This window comes from Phyllostomus hastatus, unplaced genomic scaffold (genome assembly GCF_019186645.2).
Source record: "Phyllostomus hastatus isolate PE091 unplaced genomic scaffold, TTU_PhHast_1.1 phas_contig_196, whole genome shotgun sequence".
NCBI classification, from domain to species: domain Eukaryota; kingdom Metazoa; phylum Chordata; class Mammalia; order Chiroptera; family Phyllostomidae; genus Phyllostomus; species Phyllostomus hastatus.
Window position 1 is genome coordinate 32917542 of NW_025333709.1, and position 23995 is coordinate 32941536.

Here is a 23995-nt window from a genome sequence, read left to right on the forward strand (position 1 = left end):
GGACAGAAACAAGTGGGGGTGGAAAAAGGGGAGGGAGGTGGTGATGGCTGGGGTGGCGGGGAGGGATGGGGGGAGAAGCAGAAAACTGTAATTGAGTAACAGTAAAATTCAAAAGTATTTTTAAAAAACTGAAAATAAAATAAATCTATAAATTTTCTAATCTCTGAATCTAAAAGCCGTGAGGAACAAAACATTCAGTACATAACCACTTTAAAACTATTTATTAACTACTTCCCTCTACTTGGTATCATCAGTATCACTGTTTGAACTGTTAGTGTCATCATAGATAGAAGTGTTTCTAATTGAAGACACCATCACATCTACAATGCCTTTTTTAGGGTTTTCTTCCAAATCAGTCTGTATCGCGCCCACTTCTGCTAACTTCCATTCAAGTTCTGCAATAAATAACCCATCATTAAGTTAGACTAAAATCTTAGAAAAATGAAAAGAAGAATTTCTCATCTATATAAAACAGAAACTGACTCTAATACAATTAATGTGGAAAAATTATTTAGAACTAGATGACAATGAAAGTACAATATCAAAATGTTCATTGGGTACAGCAAAATTATACTTAAAGGGAGAAATTATAGTTAAAATTTTTATTTTAAAATGACTGAAAATGGAGGTTTAAAGCTTCAAATCAAGAAGCTAGAAAAAGAATGATAAAATAAAGCCAAGAAAAGCAGAAAGAGGGACATATGAAGAAAGGACTTCAGCAAAAGTAAGAAAACAAAGTAAATAGAGGTGACCAACAAAATCAAAAGCTGGTGGTTTGCAGAGACTGACAGACACACCTCAGGCAAAAATGATGACAAGATAAGAAAAAAAATAATATCAAGAATTTACATGGGACATAACCAAAGTAAAGATTTTAAAGCTCTGAGGCTACTTATGAAGAAACTTATGCTAATACATTTGAAAACTTTAATGGGAAAATTTCAACAAAAATATGAAATACCCAAATACAAACAAGATAAAACGAAAAAGAACTGAATTGATAACCAAAAATTCCTGAACCTTGAAAATTCATCATTCTGTCAAATTTGTTCCTAAGTTCTGTATAGATGAACAAAACATTGATGAGGAAATTTTTTAAAAAATACACTTATGAGGAAAATTACAAAATACATTAAGTTATAAAACATAACATATACATATTGTATTTATCAGGAGAATTGTAAAAAACATAAAAGGAAACCAAAAAAATGACAAGATGTATCTCATTCACAGAAAGAAACAGTCACTCTTATTAGGATATCAAGTCTCCAACAGTTAATTTAAGAGATAATCAACTTGACTAATTCCAACATTTATATGAAAGTTTGAAAAAGACTTGTCCCTACTAGAGACAACTAGATTGTTATAAAGCTGTAGTAATTAAGACCATGCTGTATTGATTCAGGGGTAGGCAAATAGACCAGTAGAAGACCATAAAGACTTCAGAAACAAACTGAAGCATTTTGGATCATAAAAAATAATATAGGAAACATTAAGAATCAGTGGAAAAACACCTCACATACATTAGGATGGTTACTATTAAAAAAAGAAATTATTGCCCTGGCTGGTGTAGCTCAGTGGATTGAGCATGGGCCTGTGAAGCAAAGGGCTACTGGTTCAATTCCCAGTCAGGGCATATGCCTGGGTTGCAGGCCAGGTCCCCAGTGAGGGACACATGAGAGAAAACCACACACTGATGTTTCTCTTTCTCTCTTTCTCCCTCCCTTCCCTTCTCTCTAAAAATAAATAAATAAAATCTTTTAAAAAAATTAACAAGTGTTTGTGAGAACGTGGAGAAATTGGAATTCTTACACTCTGTTGATGAAAGTACAAAATCATGCAGCTGGTATGGAAAACAGTATGCTGTTGCTCAAAAAATTAAAGTAGAATTATCATATGATTTAGCAATTCTACTTCTAAGCATACATCCAAAGAACTGGAAATAGGGACTAGACTATTATGCTAAGTGAAATAAGCCAGTCAGTGAAAGACAAATACCATATGATCTCACTTATATGTGTAATCTAACAAACAAAATAAACTAATGAACAAAATAGAAGCAGAAGTATAGATACATGGAATAGACTGACAGCTGTGGGAGGGAGTGAGGGAGGGGGGACTGGATGAAAGAAGGTGAAGGGATTAGCTGAAGAACATAAATGCATGACCCATGGACAGGAACAATAGTATGGGAATTGCCTGGGGTAGGAGTAAGGCGACTGGGGAGAAGTGGGCAAAGGAGGAAAAAGTAGAGATGACTGTAATAGCATAAACAATAAAATAGAATTAAAACAGGAAACAGGAATGAAAACTGATTATTTGTACATCATATTTATAGTAGTATTATTCCAAATAGTCAAAGGACAGAAGGAGCCCAAGCATCAGTCAAAAGATAAAAGGGTAAACCAACAATGGTATAAACACACAATGGAATATTATACAGTCTTAAAAAGGAAATTCTGACACATGCACAACATAAATGAACTTTGAGGAAATTATGCTATACAAAATGAGTCAGTCACAAAAGGACAAATACTATATAATGCACTTATACTGAGAGTAGTCAAAGTCATAGAGTGAGGAAGTAGATGGTAGTGGTCAGGGGCTAGAAGGAGAGGGAGAGAGGAGTTATTGTTTAATTGGTATAGAGTTTCAGTTACACAAGATGAAAAGTGTTACAGAGATGGATAATTGTGGTGACAGCACAACAATGTGAAAGCATAGAATGCCACTGAACTATATACTTTAAAATGGTTAAATAACTTATTTATGTATTAAAGTCCTGGATATATAAAGTACACCATGGTAATTATAGTTCATAATACTGCATTATATATTTTAAAGTGTTTAAGATGGTAAATTTCATATTATGTGTATTTCATGACAGTTTAAAAATTTTTTAAATATACTACTAAAAAGAAGCATGGACTACGTAACACATTATTCATGATAGTGATTGCCTTTAGGGAGGAAAAGAGGGGAATGGTACTAGAGATGGAAATATAGGTAACTTCAACTATATTTGTAATGTTAATTGCAGCAATTTAAAAAAAAAGTAGCTGAAGCAAACATGAACAAATGTTCACATGTGTTATTTTTAGTAAGTGTATGAATGACTGGCATATTATTGTTTTTTCTATTATTTAAAAAAATTTAAATAGAGGAATAAATTCCAAACTGGAAAAACAGGGTGATAAAACAAAGAGGCACCTTCAAGACTAAGAGAAAGAAAGGGATAATTCTGGAACAATTGAAGTATTGGAGGTCTCAGTAAGCCAAAAACAGTTTTAAGGGAAAAAAAAGAGTGAATAAACTAGCTATTAAAGACAACTATTCACAATGGCTTTAACACAATGGTAAGAGAAAAAGATTCTTATAATATGAAATTAGTGGAGTTCCAAGAAATGACTTGATGAAGGACATGGCCTTTGAACTATGTCAGGAAGTAAAAATCATTAGAAAAGGTAAAAATACCAAGTCCCGTGTTATGTATTATAGAAAAGAAAATAATAAGAGGTATGGTCCTTATGCTTGTTAGGAAAAGAAAATGCAAAGGGAATTAATCAACAAAATCAGATAGTAGGTGGATAAGTGGAAAGTAAATTGTATAGAGAATATATGCTATTGAAATTCAGTAAAGAGCAGGAAGACAGATTATGGATTGGACCAAAGTCATACAATGGGATAAATGGAAAACGAAGAGGCACATGAAGGAACAGGATTTGGAAGCAAAAACAAAGAAGAGTAGGGTGTTTTGGGTACATAGAAAGAGAATGAAAGGAAGCATAAAGGAACAAATGAGCGTGTCTGGAGCAGTGGCTGAAGACCAGCTTGGCTGGAGCAGAAACTAGTGAGCATTGAAAACTATAGTTATAAAAGTGGGCCAAAATTCTTAGGCAGAAGATTCTAAATTTTTAACTTATTTGAGACAAGGAACCAATACGGGTTTAAGCAAGTGGTTGTTATGATAACATTATTATTGTAGGAAATTAATCTGGAGGCATTCAAGAAGAGCTAGAAGAAAGGGAAAAACTGTTTTATGGATATGAACTTTCATGATACTTGTTAATTTAGTGAAGCTTTTACCTGTTTTTACAAACAATTTTTAAAAGAACATCATTACCTTCTAGCTTGAGATTTATACCTCCACATTCTATAATTCCAATGAATTTGCCTTCTATCTGACCATTTTTGTAAACAAAAATTGTTGGTAAACAAGTGTCATGGTAGTGTTGAATACAGCTATTCACGATGGCTTTAACAAACTTAGTTTCTGGAAACTTTCTTGCTAGAAGACTAAGATGCTGATTAACCAGCAAACACATTGGTATGCTAAAAAGAGAAACAATATACACAATATCTTTAATAAAAAAACAAGCTACTCATCTCAGCTTAACAAAATAAGTGAAACATCTTCATGACAAAATATACCTTTAGATACTCTTTTAATAATATCTAAGAACATATCAATTATCATCCTCTATTGTTACCTTTAGTCATGATGAACTATGGAGCCCTCTGATTTTCACCGCAAACACCTTTATAGCCTGGGAATAAAGCTTGCTACCATGGGAATTTGATGCCTACCTAAGGCTAAGCATGTCTGACTTAGCATCAATTTAATCAAGCCAGTTCCTAGTTTATGGGACATGGGAGAAAAAAAAATAACACTCCTGGGAACTCCATGGCAGTGCAGAATTGAAACAAAGGGATCCCAACCATCACAGGCTTATTTTCACCTGAGATGATCAAACCCAAAAGTCCATTTCTTGGGCTTCCAGTCAAGATACTCAGGCTCATCTCCTTGGACAACCACATCAAAATACAACTAAATTATAGAACAACCATCACTCAAAACCATCAGAAATTGAGTTGAGTAGAAGTTTGACAAATACAGAATCAAAGAAACCTCATCCATCCAGACTGGTAGGAAGGATGGAGATGGAAAGAGATGGGCCTATACACACGTGTGGTGGATAAAAATTCAGGAAGGATATCTCAGTAGTGAGAAGTCCAAGCCCCAAAATGGTCCACCCAACCCAGAGTTCCAGTGCCAGGAATGTAAGTCCCCATAACTTCTGGCTGTAAAAACCAGTGCAGATTGAGTATGTGGAAGAAACTTCTGGAGTCCCAAGCAGTTCCTCTTAAAGAACCTACATAGGAACTCACCTACTCAGACCCACTCCCTTTGAGCTCCAGCATTGGGGTAGCAGCTTGAAAGGCACCATGACATACAGAGAGGAACTGAAGTATCTGGCATCAAGTTGAGAGCTGAGGGACAGCTTTCTCCCAGACAGAAAGGCAGGCAGGGGCCATTGTTCCTTTTCTGAAACCTCCTACCACAGAGCCACAGAGCTGGCAAGCTGGTGCCATATCTGAGGCTCCATCAACATACCTGGCTAACACTGTTAGGCACCCCCTCCCTCCCCTCTGCACTGGAGATCCCCTGAGGCTATATACATCCTGCCCAACTTACAGCTGTTAACAGTGGCTTTTCCATTTGAATGGCTAGTCTTGGTTCATGCTTCACAACTATCTGAATCTTTTCAAACAAGCCACAGCTGGCTTCAGTGAGTTTCCACCCACTCCCTCTTACCTCTTGCTAAGTGGCCCCAGCCCAGCACTAGCAGTAGCCAGCCTAGATTCACAGCTTTGCTTCACCCCAGAATCTCCAAGCCCAGCACAAGTAACAGCCATTTCAGATTGCTTTATAGCTCAGGCAGGGTAGCCCTGGACAAAACACAAATGGGGGCTGACCTTGGCCTGTACCACCCAGGAAACACCAGTGCCAGCGCACACAGTGGACAGCTACAGACTATGCTAGAGCACCACCACACTACCGCTGCAAAGCTGATCCTCCATGGAGGACAGAGGTTGGTGGTCAGTGGTCACAGCCAAACCTTGCAGCTGATTGGCCTAGGTAAATCCCTCCCATTGACCTGCCAACAACAATCAAGGATCAACTACAAGAGGAGGGTATACTCAACCCACACAAAGGGAGCACCTCAAGTACCCAGCTTGAGTGATGGGGGGGCTGGGCCACTGGACCCTATAGGACACCTACTACATTAAGCCACACTACCAAGAAAGGGAGTCATAGCAGCTCTACCTAATACATAGAAACAAACACAGGGAGGCTGCCAAAATAGAGACAAAGAAACATGGCCTGAAGGAAAGAACAGAACAAAACTCCAGAAAAAGAACTAAGCAAAATGGAGATAAGCAATCTGTAAGATGCAGAATTCAAAACACTGATTATAAGTATGCTCAAGGAACTTGGTGAGGTCCTCAACAGCATGAAAAAGATCCAGTCAGAAATGAAAGATACACTAATTGAAATAAAGAATGTTTACAGGGAAACAACAGTAGAGTGAATGAAGCCCAGATTCAAATCAATGATTTGGAACATAAGGAAGAAAAAAACAACCAATCAGAACAAGAAGAAAAAAGAATCCAAAGAAAGAGGATAGTGTAACCAACCTGTGGGACAAATTCAAGTGTTCCAACATTCACATCAGAGGGGTACCGGAAGGAGAAGAGAAAGAGCAAAAAACAGCAAATCTATTTGAAAAAATAATGAAATAAAACTTCCCTAATTTGGTGAAGGAAATAGACATGCACGTCCAGGAAACACAGAGTCCCAAACAAGATGGATGCAAAGAGGCCCTCTCCAAGACATGCCATAATTAAAATGTCAAAGGTTAAAGATAAAAAGAGAATATGAAAAACAGCAAGAGAAAAGCAGTTAGTTACCTACAAGGGAGTTCCCCTAGGAGTGTCAGCTGATTTCTCAAAAGAAACCTTGCAAGCTAGACAGGATTGGCAAGAAATATTTAAAGTCATGAATAGCAGTGACCTGCAGCCAAGATTGCCCCACCTACCTAGCAAAGATAGCATTTAGAAGGAAAGGGCAGAAAAAGAACTTCCCAGACAAGAAAAAACTAAAGGAGTTCATCATCACCAAACCATTATCATATGAAATGTTAAAAGGACTTATTTAAGAAAAAGATCAAAACTATGAACAATAAAATGGCAATAAACACATATCTATCAACACTTGAATCTAAAAAACAGACTAAGCTACCAAGAAGAACACAGACAGAATCATGGACACAGAGAGTGTTTTGATGATTGCTGGATGGGAGGGTGGTATGGAGGAATGGGTGAAGAGTGAGGGGATTAAGAAATACAAATTGGTAACTATAGAATAACCATGGGGATGTAAAGTACAGTATAGGAAATGGAGTAGACAAAGTCCTTAAATGCATGACCCCTTGACATGAACAATGGTATGGGGATTGCTTGAGGGAGTGTGGGGGTGCTAGGTAGAGGGGAGCAAAGGGAGAAAAATCTGGACAACTGTAATAGCATAATCAGTAAAATATAATTTTTAAAAAATCCCTTTATATCAAACTTCCTTGAATTTCTTGACTCTAACAAATATCACCCACACTTTTCTTTCACAACCCAGTCCATGCCACATCCTGTTCCCCAAAATCCAGATAACTAAAATTGATTGCATGTGTGATCAAACCCTGCGAGTCCTCTGCTTTATCACTTAACTCCCACTACTTTGATCCTTTGGTCTATTTTCTCCCAGTCCATCATTCACTCACAGCTTTATTAAAATGTTTCAGAGCTAGACCTCCACTTCATCCCATACTTCTTCCATTTTCTATGGGACTTTGTTATTCTGCTTCCCTCTTCCCCTGTTTTATCAATCTTTCCTTCTCCACTTTACATAAACACATTCAAGTTAGTAAAATTTTAGAGTCCCTTATAAGTCTCTGTCCCCTTCTAATAACTACTCTCCAGCCTTCTGTTTACAGCATATATATATATGTATATTTATATATACATATCTCCTGTTCTAAAAATTTGGTGGCAAAGAAATATTAAAATTATAAAACCTAGGATCCTGGTAAAAAAATAAATTCTTACCCTCCTATAATTATAAAATGTAGCTAGAAATATGAACTTAATAGATATATTTTACTTTATAATATGAAAGTTATGAGTAAATCCATTATTAAAAGCTAGACTTTAATAAAAATAATTTAACATATTTTTTATTTTACAAATTTGATTATAGATTAATTTTCTTAAAATGTATGTTTTATACTGACACATGAATGCATTTTCTTAATGTTACAAAAGCTAATACCTTCTGAGTTCACAAATATTTAAAGTATTATAAAAATGAACCCTTATTCTTTAAGTTCATCAAAGGATATGGCAGTTTGTAAAACCCTGAGACTAAAATGCATTCAACCTCTTCTATGAGTTTTTGAAAATTATTGGCCAAGACTAGTAATTTAGGTACAAATAATCATTAAAAGAATTTTATGCCAGGGTTTGATAGGTAATTCAGAACCAACATCTATTCTGCTAATGGTAATGGGTCTCAGAAAAGGCATCAGTGTGTACCTTCAGTATATAACACTGATGACACACAAATGCTAGTACTGTAAATGTTACTGTTTCACATACTTATTTGTGAAGAACCAAAGTCAGCAAATCTCCAAATTGGTTTAGCTAGATTAATGGGATAGGAAAATGGGAAATGATTATTTTTAAGACTTTACACTACTAAAAAATTATTTACCAAGCATTTTAGTTAGAGTAAAAATAATGTCTTCTTTCATGGGGTCTGAGGAACTGGAAAGCTGGTAAACAGCAAGGCTCATATTTGCATAAATTGCTCTGTACAGAATTTCTCTGAGGACCTGAAGCAGGAAGACATTTTTTATTCAGAAGATGAAATAAAAATGACAAGCGCTACTGTCACGGCCTGTGTTCCTGGACTGGCCTGAAGTCCAGACAGAGGGCCTCGGGCCTAATGCTGGAGGTGTTGTTTCTGTGAGAGATTTATGCAGCTGCGGGAGTTGGCAGCTCCCCTTTGGCACAGAGTTGGGGGAAAGTCCACTCTTCCCAATTATCATTATACCAAACTGATCAGGCGGGGGACGTATGGAGTATACTTAGTACAACTGTTTGGGGGAGAACATGGGAAGGCATGGGAATTGTTCTGTTAAAAAAGGCAAGAGATAGGATATATCCAAATGCACTGCCTGATCTTTGATTGAATCCTGTTCAAAAATATATGTATTTATAAAAAACATTTTGAAGGTTGTTGGGAAATTTTGAGTAAGGACTGGGTATTAGATACTATTAGAAATTACCATTAATTTTGTTAGGTGAGAAAATGCTATTGTTAGGTGAAAGAATGTGATTGTGGTTATATAAAAAAATGTCCCTGTGTTTTGAAAATGCATGCTGAAGTACCTAGGATAAAAGTGTCATGCTTGTGTAATTTACTTTGAAATGGTTCTGCAAATACACACACACACACACACACACACACACACACACACACACAAATGATAAAAATACGGCAAAATGTTAACTGTTGAATCTACCTGGCTAGTATTTAGGGGGCTCGTTTTATCCTTATTTCTACTTTTCTGTATCTTTGAAACTGTTTATAAGTTTTCTGTATTTCTTATTTAAAAATTTTTTTTATATTGATTGGAGAGGAGAATGGCAGGGGGAGAGAAAGAACAGAAACATCAATTTATCATTCCACTTTTCCATGCATTCATTGGTTGATTTCTGTACATGCCCTCACTGGGATTGAACCTGCAACCTTGGTGTATCAGGATGGTGCTCTAACCAACTGAGCTACCCGGACAAAGCTCCGTAAGTTTTATTTAAATTAACTGCCAAAAAATTCTTATTTTTTTCTAAAAAGTGTTACAAGTTCTTTAAATTAGACAAGAAAATATATTAAAATACCTAATTTAATTCCTGAAGCCAATGACTCTATACATATATATGTTTATATATACATTTATTTTCTTTTTGTGAGTACTCTTTGTTATGTGCTTTATAAACCCTTAAACCCAGAATATGTATCTTAAAACATTAATACATTAGTATTTTGCAAAAAAGTAACTACCTTGATCTGTATAGATGAATTATAACCCATACATCCTTGTCTGCATTTGTGACTTCATTCACATACTGATTTCCAGAAATTTCTTTTAACTCTCCAAATTTTTGTTTTTTCTTAAGAGCTTTCCATTCCTGTAACCGTTTTTCTCTAATTAAAAAAAAATGAAATGAAATCACATAAGAAAATTGTTATATTCTTAATATCATTCCTTTAAACAGTAACAATTTAGGGCAATGAATGTCATGCTAGTACATATCAAACACTTTAACGAATGACAGAATAACTGTCAATGGTGTTATAATGCCAACTTCTCTGTTTATATGGGGATTTGTGTTAGTGGGCATTTCAAGTAAAAGAAGTTAGCTACCAACTTTTGAATCTATTTTTACTTAAGACTAGATCTTAATCACAGCTATAGAGAGTTTATTTAGACATTGAACCAACAAACTCTCACATACAGGTTAAATACTTATTAAGGGAGAATATACTCATATAATAATAATGACTATCATTTACTGAGTGCTAATTATGTTGTAAGACACTCTTTTAAGTGCATTACATTAACTAATCCTTGTAAAAACTGTATAAAGTTAATACTATTATTATCCCCATTTACGTGCTCTTAACTATCATGCTAAGCTGACCTTCAGTCCAAAGCCTTTGTGAATATGTATAATTGCTCATTATAAAATTTATTGCAGGTAGACAGGTGGTAGAGAAGAATGACAAGTTTGAACTCTAAGATCACACTAACCTGGGTTTAGATACCAGATCCCACTTACTAGCAGCATGAACTTGCACAAATTATTTGTTCTCTTTAAACCTCAGTTTCTCCAACTACAATGGGATTAATACTAATACCTAATTGCATGGGATTTCTGAGAATTATATAGTACATGAAAATTTCTTAGGGTGGTACCTAGCACACAGTTAGCATTCCATGTTACCTAGTTATTTATATATAGGGAGCATTAAAACTTTCTTGAACAGCTCCAAAATGTGCATACTCTGATTCAGTTATTGAATGCTCAGGTTCATGAAGCAAACACAAATGTTCTCCGACGCATGTGCAGGTTTCTTAAAAGTTACTGACTCTATATCTCTAAGTTTTCTTTGGAATACTCTCCTTTTTTTTCTGGGGATTAACTATATTTTCTTATTTTCTGTATTCTTGGTGCTCTGGCTTCTGGGGCCTTGCTGATCCTGGACAGACTGCCCCTCACAAGTCTAGCTAATTTCAAAAGAAAGCAACCTCTCACTGGAGAGCAAATTCCTCAGACGCAAACCAACCCCAGTCCAGAGCCGAATCCCTCAGTCACCTCCCTCATTAAACTGAGCCACTATACCTCTGCCCTAATTGGCCCTGGGCCAGGTACCAGACAAAATGTTAACTGTTAAATCTACCTGGCCAATATTTAGGTTCATAGCAAAAACTGAGTGGATGGTAGAGAGGTGTCTTATAGGCTTCCTGACCCCACACATGCATGGCCTCCTCCATTATTAACATCCCCCACAAGAGTGATAATTTGTTATAATTGATGAACCTATATCAAAATACCATAATCACCCAAAGTTCACAGTGTACATTACACTTTATTCTTGGTGTTGTACATTCTATGGGTTTGGGAAAATGCACGATGACATGTATCCATCACCATGGTATCATACAGAATGTTTTCAGTGCTCTAAAATCCTCTGTGCTTTGCCTATTCATTCCTCCCCTCTGTCAACTCCTGACAACCACTGATCTTTTTAGTGTCTCCATAGCCTTGCTTTTTCCAGATTATTATATAGCTGGGATTCATATAGTAGCCTTCTCAAATTGGCTTCTTTCACAACATGCATTTAAGTTTTCTCCATGTCTTTTCACGGATGGGTCATCTATTTTAGTATTGAACAACATTCTATTGTGTAGATGTACCACAATTTATCCATACATTCACCTACTGGAGGATATCTTTGTAGCTTCCAAGTTTTGGCAGAGATTAATAATGCTGCTATAAACATCCATGATCAGGTTTTTATATGGACATGAATTTTCATCTCCTTTGTATAAATACCAAGAAGTGCAATAGCTGGATCACATGGTAAGAATATGTTTAGTTTTATAAGAAATGTTCACACTGTTTTCCAAAAGCTGTACCATTTTGCATTTCCACCACAAATGAATGAGAGTTCCTGTTGCTTCACATCCTCTCTGGCATTTGGTGGTGTCAGTGGTCCAGACTTTGGCTGTTTCCTTAGGTGTGTAGCAGTCTCTTGTTTTCACTTGCGTTTTCCTGAAGACATAGATGTGCAGCATCCTTTTATATGCTTCTTTGTCATCTGTATATCTTCTTTGGTAAGGTGTCTGTTAAGTAAGGTCTTTGGCCCATTTTTAATCACATTGTTTTCTTATTGAGTTTTTAGAGCTTTTGTATAACAGGGATAACAGTCCTCTATCAGATGTGTCTTCTGCAATTACTTTCTCCCAGTCTTTGCTAATGAAATAGGTTCCTAGACAGAACAGTTGTTACAGAGGTTTTCTGATCCCCAGAGGAGTTTGACATTAGGGCAAAATTAGAACAGTACTTCTATATTCAAACTAGCCAACCCTAAATCTGCTTACCCTGCTTAGCTTGCCTTTCCCACAGAAACCACAATGAAGGCTGGCCGAGGTCCAGGCTATCCCCTCTCTCCTTCTGCCTCTCAACCAACTTGAATGCTTCCCTGTGAGGCCCTGCATTGTGGCACATGCCCTCTATTCTTGAGCTGTGAGTTAAAAACTATCTTTTCAATGGAATTTCCCGATCTGTTGGCTTCATTATGCCTGAACAAAATCCTTGTTATATTTTAAAACAGTCTGTTTTATTTCACATATTAGAAACATGTCAGGTAAAACCACTCTATGTAACAAGTAATCCAAGCAAAATAAAGCCTAGAGAATCCTTAGGACAACAATCCACATTAGGCCCCTCTCACAGTTTTCAAACTGAAGTCCTTCAATTTCCCCTCTACTGACCCAGATATGCACAATCTACAGTTAATCCAAAAACCTTTTGGGAGCTGAATTTTATTTGCATTCAGTATTTAGCATCACTGCCATTAACTTTTCTCAATTTGATCTCTTTGGCTTATTATCTTCCAAAAATTTCAAAAAGCTTTTGTTTCCATGATTGCACCATGCCCTACTTACTGGTGCAGCTATCAACTTTATCTCTTCCTCCTCCCCTCTTCCTCCTTCTCTTCCTCATATTTCTTTGCTACTTCAGTGGAATTAGGCAGGGAGAGACATAAAGAACTGGGTTAGTTTTGCCATCAGGAAGTGATTTAGTGCTCAGTGGCCTGCATTTTACACCCAACAATTTGGGATTTAGTTGCATAAACAGAAAGCCCTCTAGCTATTTTAAGCAGCGAGAAACTTAATCTGTAGAATTAAGTGCTTTACAAATTCAATGGAAAAATGGAGGAGGTTCTAAACTGGGCTACCAGGAACGACTCCCAGAACAACATTGCAAAACTGGTCTGTCAACTTCGTCTTTCTGCATGTGGACATCCAGTTTTCCTAGCAGCATTTGTTGAAAAGATTGTCCTTTTCCCATTAAATAGTTTTGGCACCCTCGTTGAAAACCATTTAACAATATACGAGAAAGTTTCTTTCTGGCTTTCTATTCTATCCATCCCTATGTCCATCCTATTGTCACTGCTACACTGTTTTGATGACTGTTGCTTTGTAGTAAGTTTTGAAATCAGGAAGTGTGGGTCCTCCAACTTTGTTCTTTCTCAAGACAGCTTTGGTTTGCAGAGTCTGGATTGTGTTTCTTTTTATTTATTCTTCCAATTTCTGCCTTTAATTGGAGATTAATTGAATTTAAAAATCCATTTACATTTATAATATGTAATTAAGTACCTGACATGAAGTTTTTTGATTGTAGTGTAAGTGTCTGACATTAAGCTTTGGTTGCCAAGTATTCCATTTCAAAAGACATCTATCTTGAAAAACATATTGTCAGCTGCATGACACAGCAACTAGCAAAAAACAACTAACTAAAAATTAGGCTGCTCCATTCATGAAGCTCCCTCTTTCAGAAAGCTCTGGGTAATCTATATAACTAACTGCTTGAGTGACCCTGCTTATCTGTTCTGTGCTCTGATTCCTGGTATTATGCCCTAAATTAGTCAACCAAGAGTGAACTCTCAAAATCTAGACACCCTAACACTGGAACCCAATAAAGGCAGAACCACAAGTTCATTCTCTCTCCCTCTCTCTCTGACCTGGCTGTATGGACCTCAGACATGTCACATATCCTCCAGGACCTGTGAGTAATACTCTTGTTCATCCAAGTTCCCTGATGGTTTCTTGGGGAAGACGTCCTACAGTCATAAGAACCACAAGAGCTGCTTCAGCCACAAGATATGAGTAATACAGATGAGATGAGTGCCTCAGGCATTCCTAGCCAATAGCATCAGTATCTATAGTCTGGAACCAACATAACAAAGTAATTACTGATAAGAAAGGACTTCTGCCATTTAGTTATTTTCAGTATTTTTTACACAGTTTTTGTTCCTCAATGTTCTATCACTGCTGCTTTTTGCATTTAGCTGATTTTTGTAGTGTACCATTTTGATTTCCTTCTTTTTCTATGTATTCTTTTATTGGTTATCTTAAGAATTAAAATTAGTATCTTATGATGACCTACTGTGAGTAATACTTTGCTTCTTATATTATCTCCATCTCACCTTCCCCTTTAACTATATATATATATATATATATATATATATATATATATATATTTTTTTTTTTTTTTTTTTAAATTTTCACCTCAGGATATATTGATTGATTTTAGAAAGAAAAGAAGGGTGAGAGAGAGAGAGAGAGAGAGAGAAACATTAATGGGTTGCTTCTTGTACGTGCCCCAACCAAGAATCGAACCCACAACCCAGTTATATGCCCTGACCAGGAATCAAACCTGCAAACTTCTGGTGCATGGGACAATGCTCCAGTCAACTGAGTCACCTTGCCAGAGCATCCCCTTTATATTTTTGTTACAGACTACATTGTGATATATTAACACAGATTTATAAGTATTGTTTTATGCATTTGCCTTTTAAAGCATGCAGGAAAAACTGGGTTAAAAATCAAAAGTATGGTAATGCTGACTTTTATATTTACCTATGCAGTTACCTTTACCTATGTTATTTATTTCTTCATATGGCTTTGAGTTACTGTCTAGTAGCTTTTCGTTTTAATCTGAAGGACTCCTAATTTTTTAGCACAATTCTAGTAGTAAAAATGTAGCTTTAATCTAGGACTGTTTTAATTTCTCCTTCATTCCTGTAGCATAGTTTTTTGCCAGATAGATAATTCTTGCTTGACAGTTATTTCCTGCAGCACTTTAAATATATCAGCCCACAGCCTTCTGACCTTTTAAGATTTCTGATGAGAATTTGATTGATAGTTCTAAGAGTCCTTTGTGTGTGACAAGTCCCTTTTCTCTTGCTGATTTCAAGCTTCTATCTTTGTATTTCCACAACTGATTATGACACATCTTTGTGTGGGTCTCTTTGAGTTTATCCTACTTGAAATTCATTGAGCATCTTGGATTTGTAGACTTGGGATTTTGTCAAATTTGGAAAGTTTTCAGCCATTATTTCTTCAAATATTTCTCCTGTCAATTTCTCTTTTCTTCTGCTGGGATTCCCACATTACATGTGTTGGTTCACTTAATAGTAACCACAAGGACAATTAGGCTCTGTTCACTACTTTTTTTCCTATTCCTCAATAATTTTAATTGTCCTATCTTCAAATTTGCTGATCCTTTCTTCTGCTTGTTGAAATGTGCTTTTAAAGCATCAACGTATATTTCACTTCAACTACCTTACTCTTTTGTTTCAGACTATCATCTTCGTTCCTTTTAAAATTTCTGTCTCCAGCCCTGGCTGGCGTAGCTCAGTGGATTGAGCGCGGGCTGGGAACCAAAGTGTCCCAGGTTCGATTCCCAGCCAGGGTACATTCCTGGGTTGCAGGCCATAACCCCCAGCAACCACACATTGATGTTTCTCTCTCTCTCTCTCTCTCTCTCTCTCTCTCTCTCTCTCCCCCCTCCCTTCCCTCTCTAAAAAAAAAATAATAAATAAATAAATTAAAATTTCTGTCTCTTTATTGGTATTCTCATTATGTTCATACAATGTTTTTGTGTCTTTGTCCATGTGTACTTTCAGCTCTTTGAGCACCTTTAACTCAGTTGTCTTAAAGTCTTTGCCGTGTAAGTCTGACATTTGGGCTTCCTCAGGCATATTTTGTATTTATTTATTTTGTTCCTTTGAATGGGCCACACTTCCCTGTTTCTTTTGTGATTTTTTTTTGTTGAAAGCAAAATATTTGATTCATATAATGTGATAACTCTGGAAATCAGATCTTCCTCCTTCTTCCCCATAGTTTGTTTTATTATTGTTGTAGGGTGTCTCTATGCCAAGGATCAGCCTGAGGTGAAACTGTTAGGTCTTCTCTGAGTCTTCATCTTTCCCAAGACTTTTGAATTCCCCCAAATCTATTGCTGTTTTTATTATCTTAAAAAATAGATATGGCTCCTTTAAATGCTCTATAAGCTACTTTAGCCAATGGGTGTTGACACAATGATAACCAGACTCTATACCTATGCCTTTGCAATCAGAAGCAGCAATCCACAATCAGAACACAGAATCTTCATATTTGACACAGAACCTTGATATTTTACAACAAAGTCTTTATTGTCCACCCTTTACCAGGAAGCTTTACTAGAAATAAAGGTTACTGTCCAAACAGCTGCCTGACATGGAGCTGGAGGGTGAGAGCTGAATACCAACTGAGGACTGAAATCAACTAATACTAACTACAATTTACCAGCAGAGTTTTATCCTGGAAGCAGCAAGTGTTCAAATAGCCTCCAGAGTTCCAAAGCTGCCGCTTCAGACAGTTTCAACCAATACAATTGTTGTCAAGGTAAAAAGATGGATTTCTGGAGTTTTCTACTCTTCCATCTTTCCTGGCATAAACCTGGTCAATTTTTTTCAGTCCTCATCTGAAGATATGTTTACTGATTTTAGAGAGAGAGGGGAAGGGAAAGAGAGAGAAACATTGATGTGAGAGAGAAACATCAATCGGTTGCCTCCACCATAAGTGCCCTGACCGGGGACCAAACTCACAAACTTTTGGTGTACATTCCAACCAACTGAGCCACCCAGGCAAGGCAACCTGGTCAGTTTTTTTGAAAGTCCCTCAAATTTCAGTTTCTGTTATGCATTCTTATGATTAGAATTAGATTATGAATTATTTAAAAAGATACCACAGAGGGTATGTGTCCTCTTCAGCACATCGTATCTTGAGTTACTTAATGTCTCCATGTATCATTTGTGATCTTAACCTTGGTCATTTCCCTAAGATGGGGTCCACCAAAACTCTACACTATAAACTTACAATTTCCTCCTTTATAATTACTACATATTTGGAGGGGGAGATACTTTGAGATTATGAAAATACTGTGCTTCTTAAAATTTCACCTACTCATTTTAGCATCTATCAGCAGATCTTGCCATGGGGGATTATTATTGTGGTGTTCTGAAGGTAATTTTCCTATTTTCTTCATTCCATATACACTTATTAATGAGAATTCTTTAGTGAGGAAGAAGTGTTATTTCTTCTGAATTTATTCATGTATTCAGTTAATTATTTGTATCACTATGAACTCATGGATATTTATTTTATTATTTGTTTCATAATCCAATATTATATTTATTTTATTATTCAAGCTGTTTCAACTCTGGTCATTGAGAAATCTTTAGGTTGGCTGCTATGTCTAAAAAAAATTGTATCACTTCTTTACTTGTGGGCACCATAAGATGGTCAAGACTCATATTGTACTTTCTCAATTAACACTGTGTAATAAAGCAGTTTTCCAAGGCACACTGGTTCTATTTTTATGGATGCTAGGTATGTTCACTGCTACTTGAATATTGCCACACATAGCCCAAATCACTGATTTTTGCTTTTCTTTTTAATGTTAAAACAACCTTGCCTTCCTGGGACCAGTCCTACTTGTTTAGGGTATATTGTTCTTTAAAAAAAATTACTAGACTTAATTTGCTAATATTTTGTTTAAAATTTTGTGCCTACATTCATAAGAAATATTTTTGTATAGCAAACCATTTTTATAATGTCTTTGTTTTTAGTATCAAGAAAAGTTAGGTAATGTATGCACCTATTCTAATTTCTGAGAGAATTTATGACTTGCAATTAATTATTAAATGATGGATATCATTGACAGACATCACGTGAGAATGAAAGTTATAGCCCTCCTTTTATTGGCCATTTATGGATATTTTCCACTTTACTCATGTCACTTGATGAAGTTCTGTGGTGCATTACTGGATAGCTTTTAATTTAAGCAAAGGCAAAAAAATAGGAAAAAATTCCACCTTATATGTTAAGTTTTAAAACCTGACTTTAAAATTAGTTTTGTTATTTTTTAATTTATTCCATAGATAAAATATGGCTTTGTCTTAGTTTCATTCTTACAATACTCTTCTTTCCAAAACTCATAAACTATCCCAATGAATCACTATACCTATATGTTTCAATCGCTCTCATATCTTCATCATCAAATTCATCTTCAGCTTCCTTCAACTGTGCAAGAGTCATCTTTTCATATGGTTTAACTAAAACAAAATAAATTGTGGACAATTGAATTGTTTAAAAATAATTTTACTTTACAGTCAGATGTAGAGAAAAAATGATACATTAAATAAATGGAGATCAAGACTATCTTTAAAGTTGCAGTGTCTGCAATATATAAAACTACTCTGTGGCTGACTGCTTCAAGTTTGCTTAAAGAGTTATTACCCCCTCAGAGTTCACAGAACTACCAGGCTACATTTAAAAGTAAATGTAAAAATCAATTAGAGGTGGAAGAGGGTATAGGGGGAATAAATGGTGATGGAAAAATAATAAAATAGACCCTATACATTTAGATTTTTCTCAAGTACCAGAAAATCTTGACAAATAATGTGTACTATATAGAACAATCAAAATAGGAGGTAACCACAAGGTAGAGAAATGTGGTAGAGAGGGGAAAAGTATCAGTAAGTTTCAGCCCTGTTATTAACTAGCATGTGAATTTCAACACATGAATTAGGAACTTTAGATATCAGCAAAAGTATGGGTGGGATGTGCCAAATGATTTCTAATGTTCTCTCTCCCTTGAAGTTTATGAAATACCCTATCATTATAATAATTGTATTATCTCCTTCATTCAGCCCACCAAATGCACAACTATACCCATTGCTTCTTTCTGTAAACGTAAAACCATCTCTTCAATTTCATCTTTTGGCTCTTCTTTTGGAGGAAGAATGCCAAAATCTCTTAAAATTTCATTCCATTCTGTATCTTCATTTGGATCCTATGTAAAAATAGAAAATCTGTTAACATAGTTGTGTATTTTTTATGTATAAAATTGATATATAGAATTTCCAACTATGCAATGAACTCTACAGATAACTATATAATTAGTTTCAAAGAATAAAACAAAGTGGTTTACTTTTTCTCATTTCCTAGAACTAATGGAACTACATACTTAGATAAGCAGAATATATTCTCTACTGTGAAAAATGACAGATATTAAAAAAAATTGGAACACATATAAAATATTAATGAAGTAAACTCAAAAAGCCATGGAATATTTTCTGATGAATGTAGTAGGCAAAACCAACTCTCATTATGAACAAATACTGTTTTGTTTCTAGTTCCACATATACATTCAAGAACTCCTGGTAAACTTGCTTCTCTTTTGAGCTACAGTATATAGCTTCACAGGGCCTGTACTCCCAAGTCAAATCTTAGAAGAGGCCAGGAATCCTTCTATAGGTTAATTTTTGTCCAATCATAATTTCCTTCTATGCAAGTTACTTTTTTTTCATTATTACTTAGGATTTGATATATTAATTTCTGCATTTACAGAAGTTGCTTGTCTTATGTTAACTATTGTTTCTCTAGTTTGCTGTCCATTTTTTTCTGATATTTCCAGGAGAAGGGAATGAACACTGTGGCAAACAAACTAGAAGATGGCCTTGACTGAGCTCCACTTTCTCACATGGCCTGCAGGATTAGAAGTTGCTCTGGGTGAGTCAGGGAGTGAATGAGAAGGCCTAGGACATTGCTGAACACTACTGTAGGTTGTATAAACATTGTCCCACAAGTCCGCCCCCTGCTTCCTTCCAGCAGGGTCAGAAATAGAACACTGAAGCAGTCAGTGGTGCTCAATGAGCAGGAATATGAACTGCACTGGTTGGAAATATTGAGGAGGAACTGGCTGAGGTGGGTATAGATTGCCATTAATAGTGACTGTCAGGAAGAAATGAATGGTGGAAATAAGTAGAAATAAGAAATCAAGATGGAGAGACAAGGGAACATTGGAGATTGTCATGGCAATGTGGTTTTGGCTATTCTATGTTGGAGCAGTGGTCAGATTAGTGAATTTTGTGGTACTCATTAAAAAAAAGAGGGTATATAATATGGAAAGGGTGTAGAACTGAAGACTCAATAGTTTGACTTTGGAAATTTGTTTTGACCCTATCTGGCAAAAAGACCTCACTCTGGCATTGAATTGATGAAAGAAATACGACTCATGCTGTACTTCAGTACAACCTGAAAATATTTCCAAAGTATAGGAACAGGCCAGCTCCACACTACCACAGAAAGCTTGTAGTAAAGTGACAGTGGCAATTAATACTTACAGTGGCTCCTGTGGACTTGTGTCCTTGCGCAGGATTTTAGTTCTTCAACAAAGAATTGATAGCAGTGTACTCAGAGCTACAGCTGAGAGGAGTGTAGCAGCCTCTGAATATGTTGCACTAGTGGGGACAGGCTCCTCTGTGCTGAAACAGGTCAGCGGCTGACTGATTGGGGTGTAATCTGTGCACTCAAAATGGGGCTTCTGTGAGTGAGAGGAAATCGATTGCCAAGCTCCCAGATATTGTTCCCATTAGAGAAAAAAATTCTTCCTGAACCACATATCTTTTCATTTCTTACAGGGAATTCAGCTCCATTATAATCTTCTAGGACCACCATCATTTATACAGTCCACCGTCAACTCAAAATATACTTATTTTGTTGTATGTGACTATATCTGCCCTTTTGTGACTGGTTCTTTCATTTTACATAATGTTTTCAAAGATCATCCATGTTGAAGCACATATCAGAATTTCCTCCTGTTTTAAGGCTGAACAATATTTTATTGTATGTTCACACCATAGTTTGTTTCTCTATTCATCCAATAATGGACATCTGCATTGTTTCCATCTTCTGGCCAATGTGAATAATATTGCTATGAACATATGTGTACAAATACCCATTTAGAGTACCTGCTTTCAATTCTTATGACAATACACCTAGGAGTAGAACTGCTGGATCATATAATAATTCCATGTATAATCTTTAAAGGAACTGCCTAATCTTGTTCACAGCAATTGCACTACTTGACAATCCTATCAGTAATACACAAGGGCTCCAGTTTCTTTATCTTCTCATAAACATTTGTCAAGTTTCTGATTTTAATAATTGTTTTCCTAATGGATGTCCTCTCTCATTGTGGTTTTTACATTTCTCTAATGACTAATGATATTGAATATCTTTTTATGTGCATATTAGCCATTGTATATCTTCTTTAGAGAGATGTCTGTTGAAGTTCTTTGCCCACTTCTTTATGTTTTATTTTTAAATTAAGACAATTTTTAGGCCAGGTTTAGATTCAGAGCAAAATTGAAGGGAGAATACAGAGATTCCCCATATATCTTCTGTCCCACAAATGCATGGACACCCCATTATCAATATCTACCACCAAACTGATACCTTGGTTTAAAGCAGATTCCTCATTTAAAACAAAAATAAAATAGGAACAGTTTTTTAATTAGGACTTTTGGGTTCACAGCAAAATTGAGTGTAAGGTACAGAAACTTCCAATATGCCTTCCGCCCCACACATGCACAGCCTCCCCCATCATCAATATCCTCTACAAGAATGATGTATTTGTTACAATTGATGAACCTACACTGACACATCATAAGCATCCAAAGTTCATATTGTACATTATGCTTCACTCTTGGTGTACAGTCCATGGTCTGGACAAAAATGCATGATGATATGTAGCCATGACTGTGATATAACAGAGTGTTCACAGTGCCCTCAAAATCTTCTGTGCTTCGCTTATTCATCCCTTCCCCTCCTAACCTCTGGCAACCACTGACTTTTTCATTGTCTCTATAATTTTGCCTTTTCAAGAACGGCATACAGTTGGGGTTATCCAGTATGACCTTTCTCAGACTGGCTTCTTTCACTTAGTAATATGCATCTGTTTCCTCCATGTCTTTTCATGGCTGGATTATTTCTTTTTAGTACTAAATAATATTCCATTATCTGCATGTACCACAGTTAATACACCCACTTACCTACTGAAGGACATAATGATTGCCTCCAAATTTTGGCAATGATGAATAAAGCTGCTATAAACATCTGTGTGCACTTTTTGTGTAGATATAAAGTTTTTAGCTCCTTTGGGTAAATAACAAGGAATGTGATTGCTGGATCAGGTGGTAAGATATAAGTCTTCCTAAGGCTATACCATTTTGCATTCCCACCAGCAATGAATGAAAGAGAGTTCCTATTGCTTCCACATTCTCACCAGTACTAGCTGTTGTCGGTGTTCCAGATTTTGGCCATTTTGTAGGCGTGTAGTGGTCTCTTACTGCTTTAATTTGCATTTCTACGATGACACAGATGTGGAGCCTCTTTTTATATGCTTATTTTTAATTGGTTTATATTTTTGGTGTTGAATTTAAGGAGTTCTTTATATATTCTGGATATTATTTTTTAATCAAATATATATTTTGAAAATATTTTCTCCCATTCTGTGGTTTGTATTTTCATTATATCAATAGTGCCTTTTGATGCATAAAAGTTTAAATTTTGATGAAGTTCAACTTACATATTTTTTCCTTTTGTTGCCTGTCTTTTTGGTGTCATATCCTAGAAATTATTGCCAATCCAATGTCATGGCAATTTCTTCCTATATTTTCTTCTAAGTGTCTTATAGTTCTAGTTCTTGCTTCTGTGTCATTTGATGCTTTTTCAGTTTATATGTATTTATAATGTGAGCTAGGAGTCCAACTTCATTCTTCTGCATGTGGATATTGTTTTCCTGACACCATTGTCAAAGAGACTATCCTTTCACTTAAAGGTCTTGCCACCCTTATTGAATATCATTTGACTGCATATGTGAGGGTTTTTTTCTGGGTGTTCTAGTCTATCCCATTGATCTGTATGTCTTCCTGTCAGTACTACACTGTTTTGATTACTGTAACTTCGCAGCATATTTTGAAATCAGAAAATGTGTACCTTCCATCTTTGTTCACCTTTTTCATGACTGTTTTGGCTACTTTGGGTCTCTTATGATTTCACATGAATTTTAGGATGGGTTTTTCTATTTTTACAAAAATATCATTGGGATTTTGATAGGGATTTCACCGAATTTGTAGATTGCTTTGGATATTGACATCTTAATATTAAATCTTCCAATCAACAAAGGTGTGATGTTTTTCTACTTATTTAAGTCTTATTTAATTTCTTTCAGCAATGTTTTGTTGTGTTCTGTGTACAAGTTCTTTGTCTCCTTGGTTATATTTATTCTTAAGTATTTTGTTCTTTTTTGGTGCGACCATACATGGAATTGTTTTCTTAATTTCCTTCCAGATTATTCATAGTGTATAGAAATGTCTGCATACACTGGATAAAATGTACTAGTTAGGAATATATAATTCACACAAAAGGACTTCCATTAAAATTATATGTAGTTAAAAATATCCTAATAAATTATACAGTATATATGAGTACCAAAATTCAGTATGTAAAACAAGAAAAATCAGTGGTTTTACTTTGGGGAAGCAGGTGGGAAGAAGCTATTTCTCTAAGTCAGAAAGTGAGAATTTTACTCTGATAAAGGAACAAAAGCACAGGCATTTTAGACAGAGGTGTAG

The 23995-nt window shown here is 35.8% G+C and overlaps 1 protein-coding gene across 1 annotated transcript; it reads right to left on the reverse strand.

Moving 5' to 3' along the window:
• Window positions 1-237: 237 nt before the first annotated feature.
• Window positions 238-22723, reverse strand: PDCL2 (phosducin like 2). The gene is made up of 6 exons (XM_045834034.1): window positions 22601-22723; window positions 19248-19368; window positions 18538-18628; window positions 9959-10102; window positions 4124-4332; window positions 238-395 (listed from the first exon to the last, which is right to left on the reverse strand). The coding sequence occupies exons 1-6, from the start codon at window positions 22721-22723 to the stop codon at window positions 238-240; spliced, it is 846 nt and encodes a 281-aa protein (XP_045689990.1).
• Between the last annotated feature and the right edge of the window lie 1272 nt (window positions 22724-23995).

Coding starts and splice junctions, on each gene's coding strand:
- PDCL2 (XM_045834034.1), bottom strand. CDS start 22,723: ATGCAAATTAAAGCAGTAAGAGACCACTACACGCCTACAAAATGGCCA. Junction 10,103..18,537: donor AGAGCGATTGAAACATATAG/GTATAGTGATTC, acceptor TTTTTTAATTAG/AGAAAAACGGTTACAGGAAT. Junction 396..4,123: donor TATAAATCTCAAGCTAGAAG/GTAATGATGTTC, acceptor TATTTATTGCAG/AACTTGAATGGAAGTTAGCA.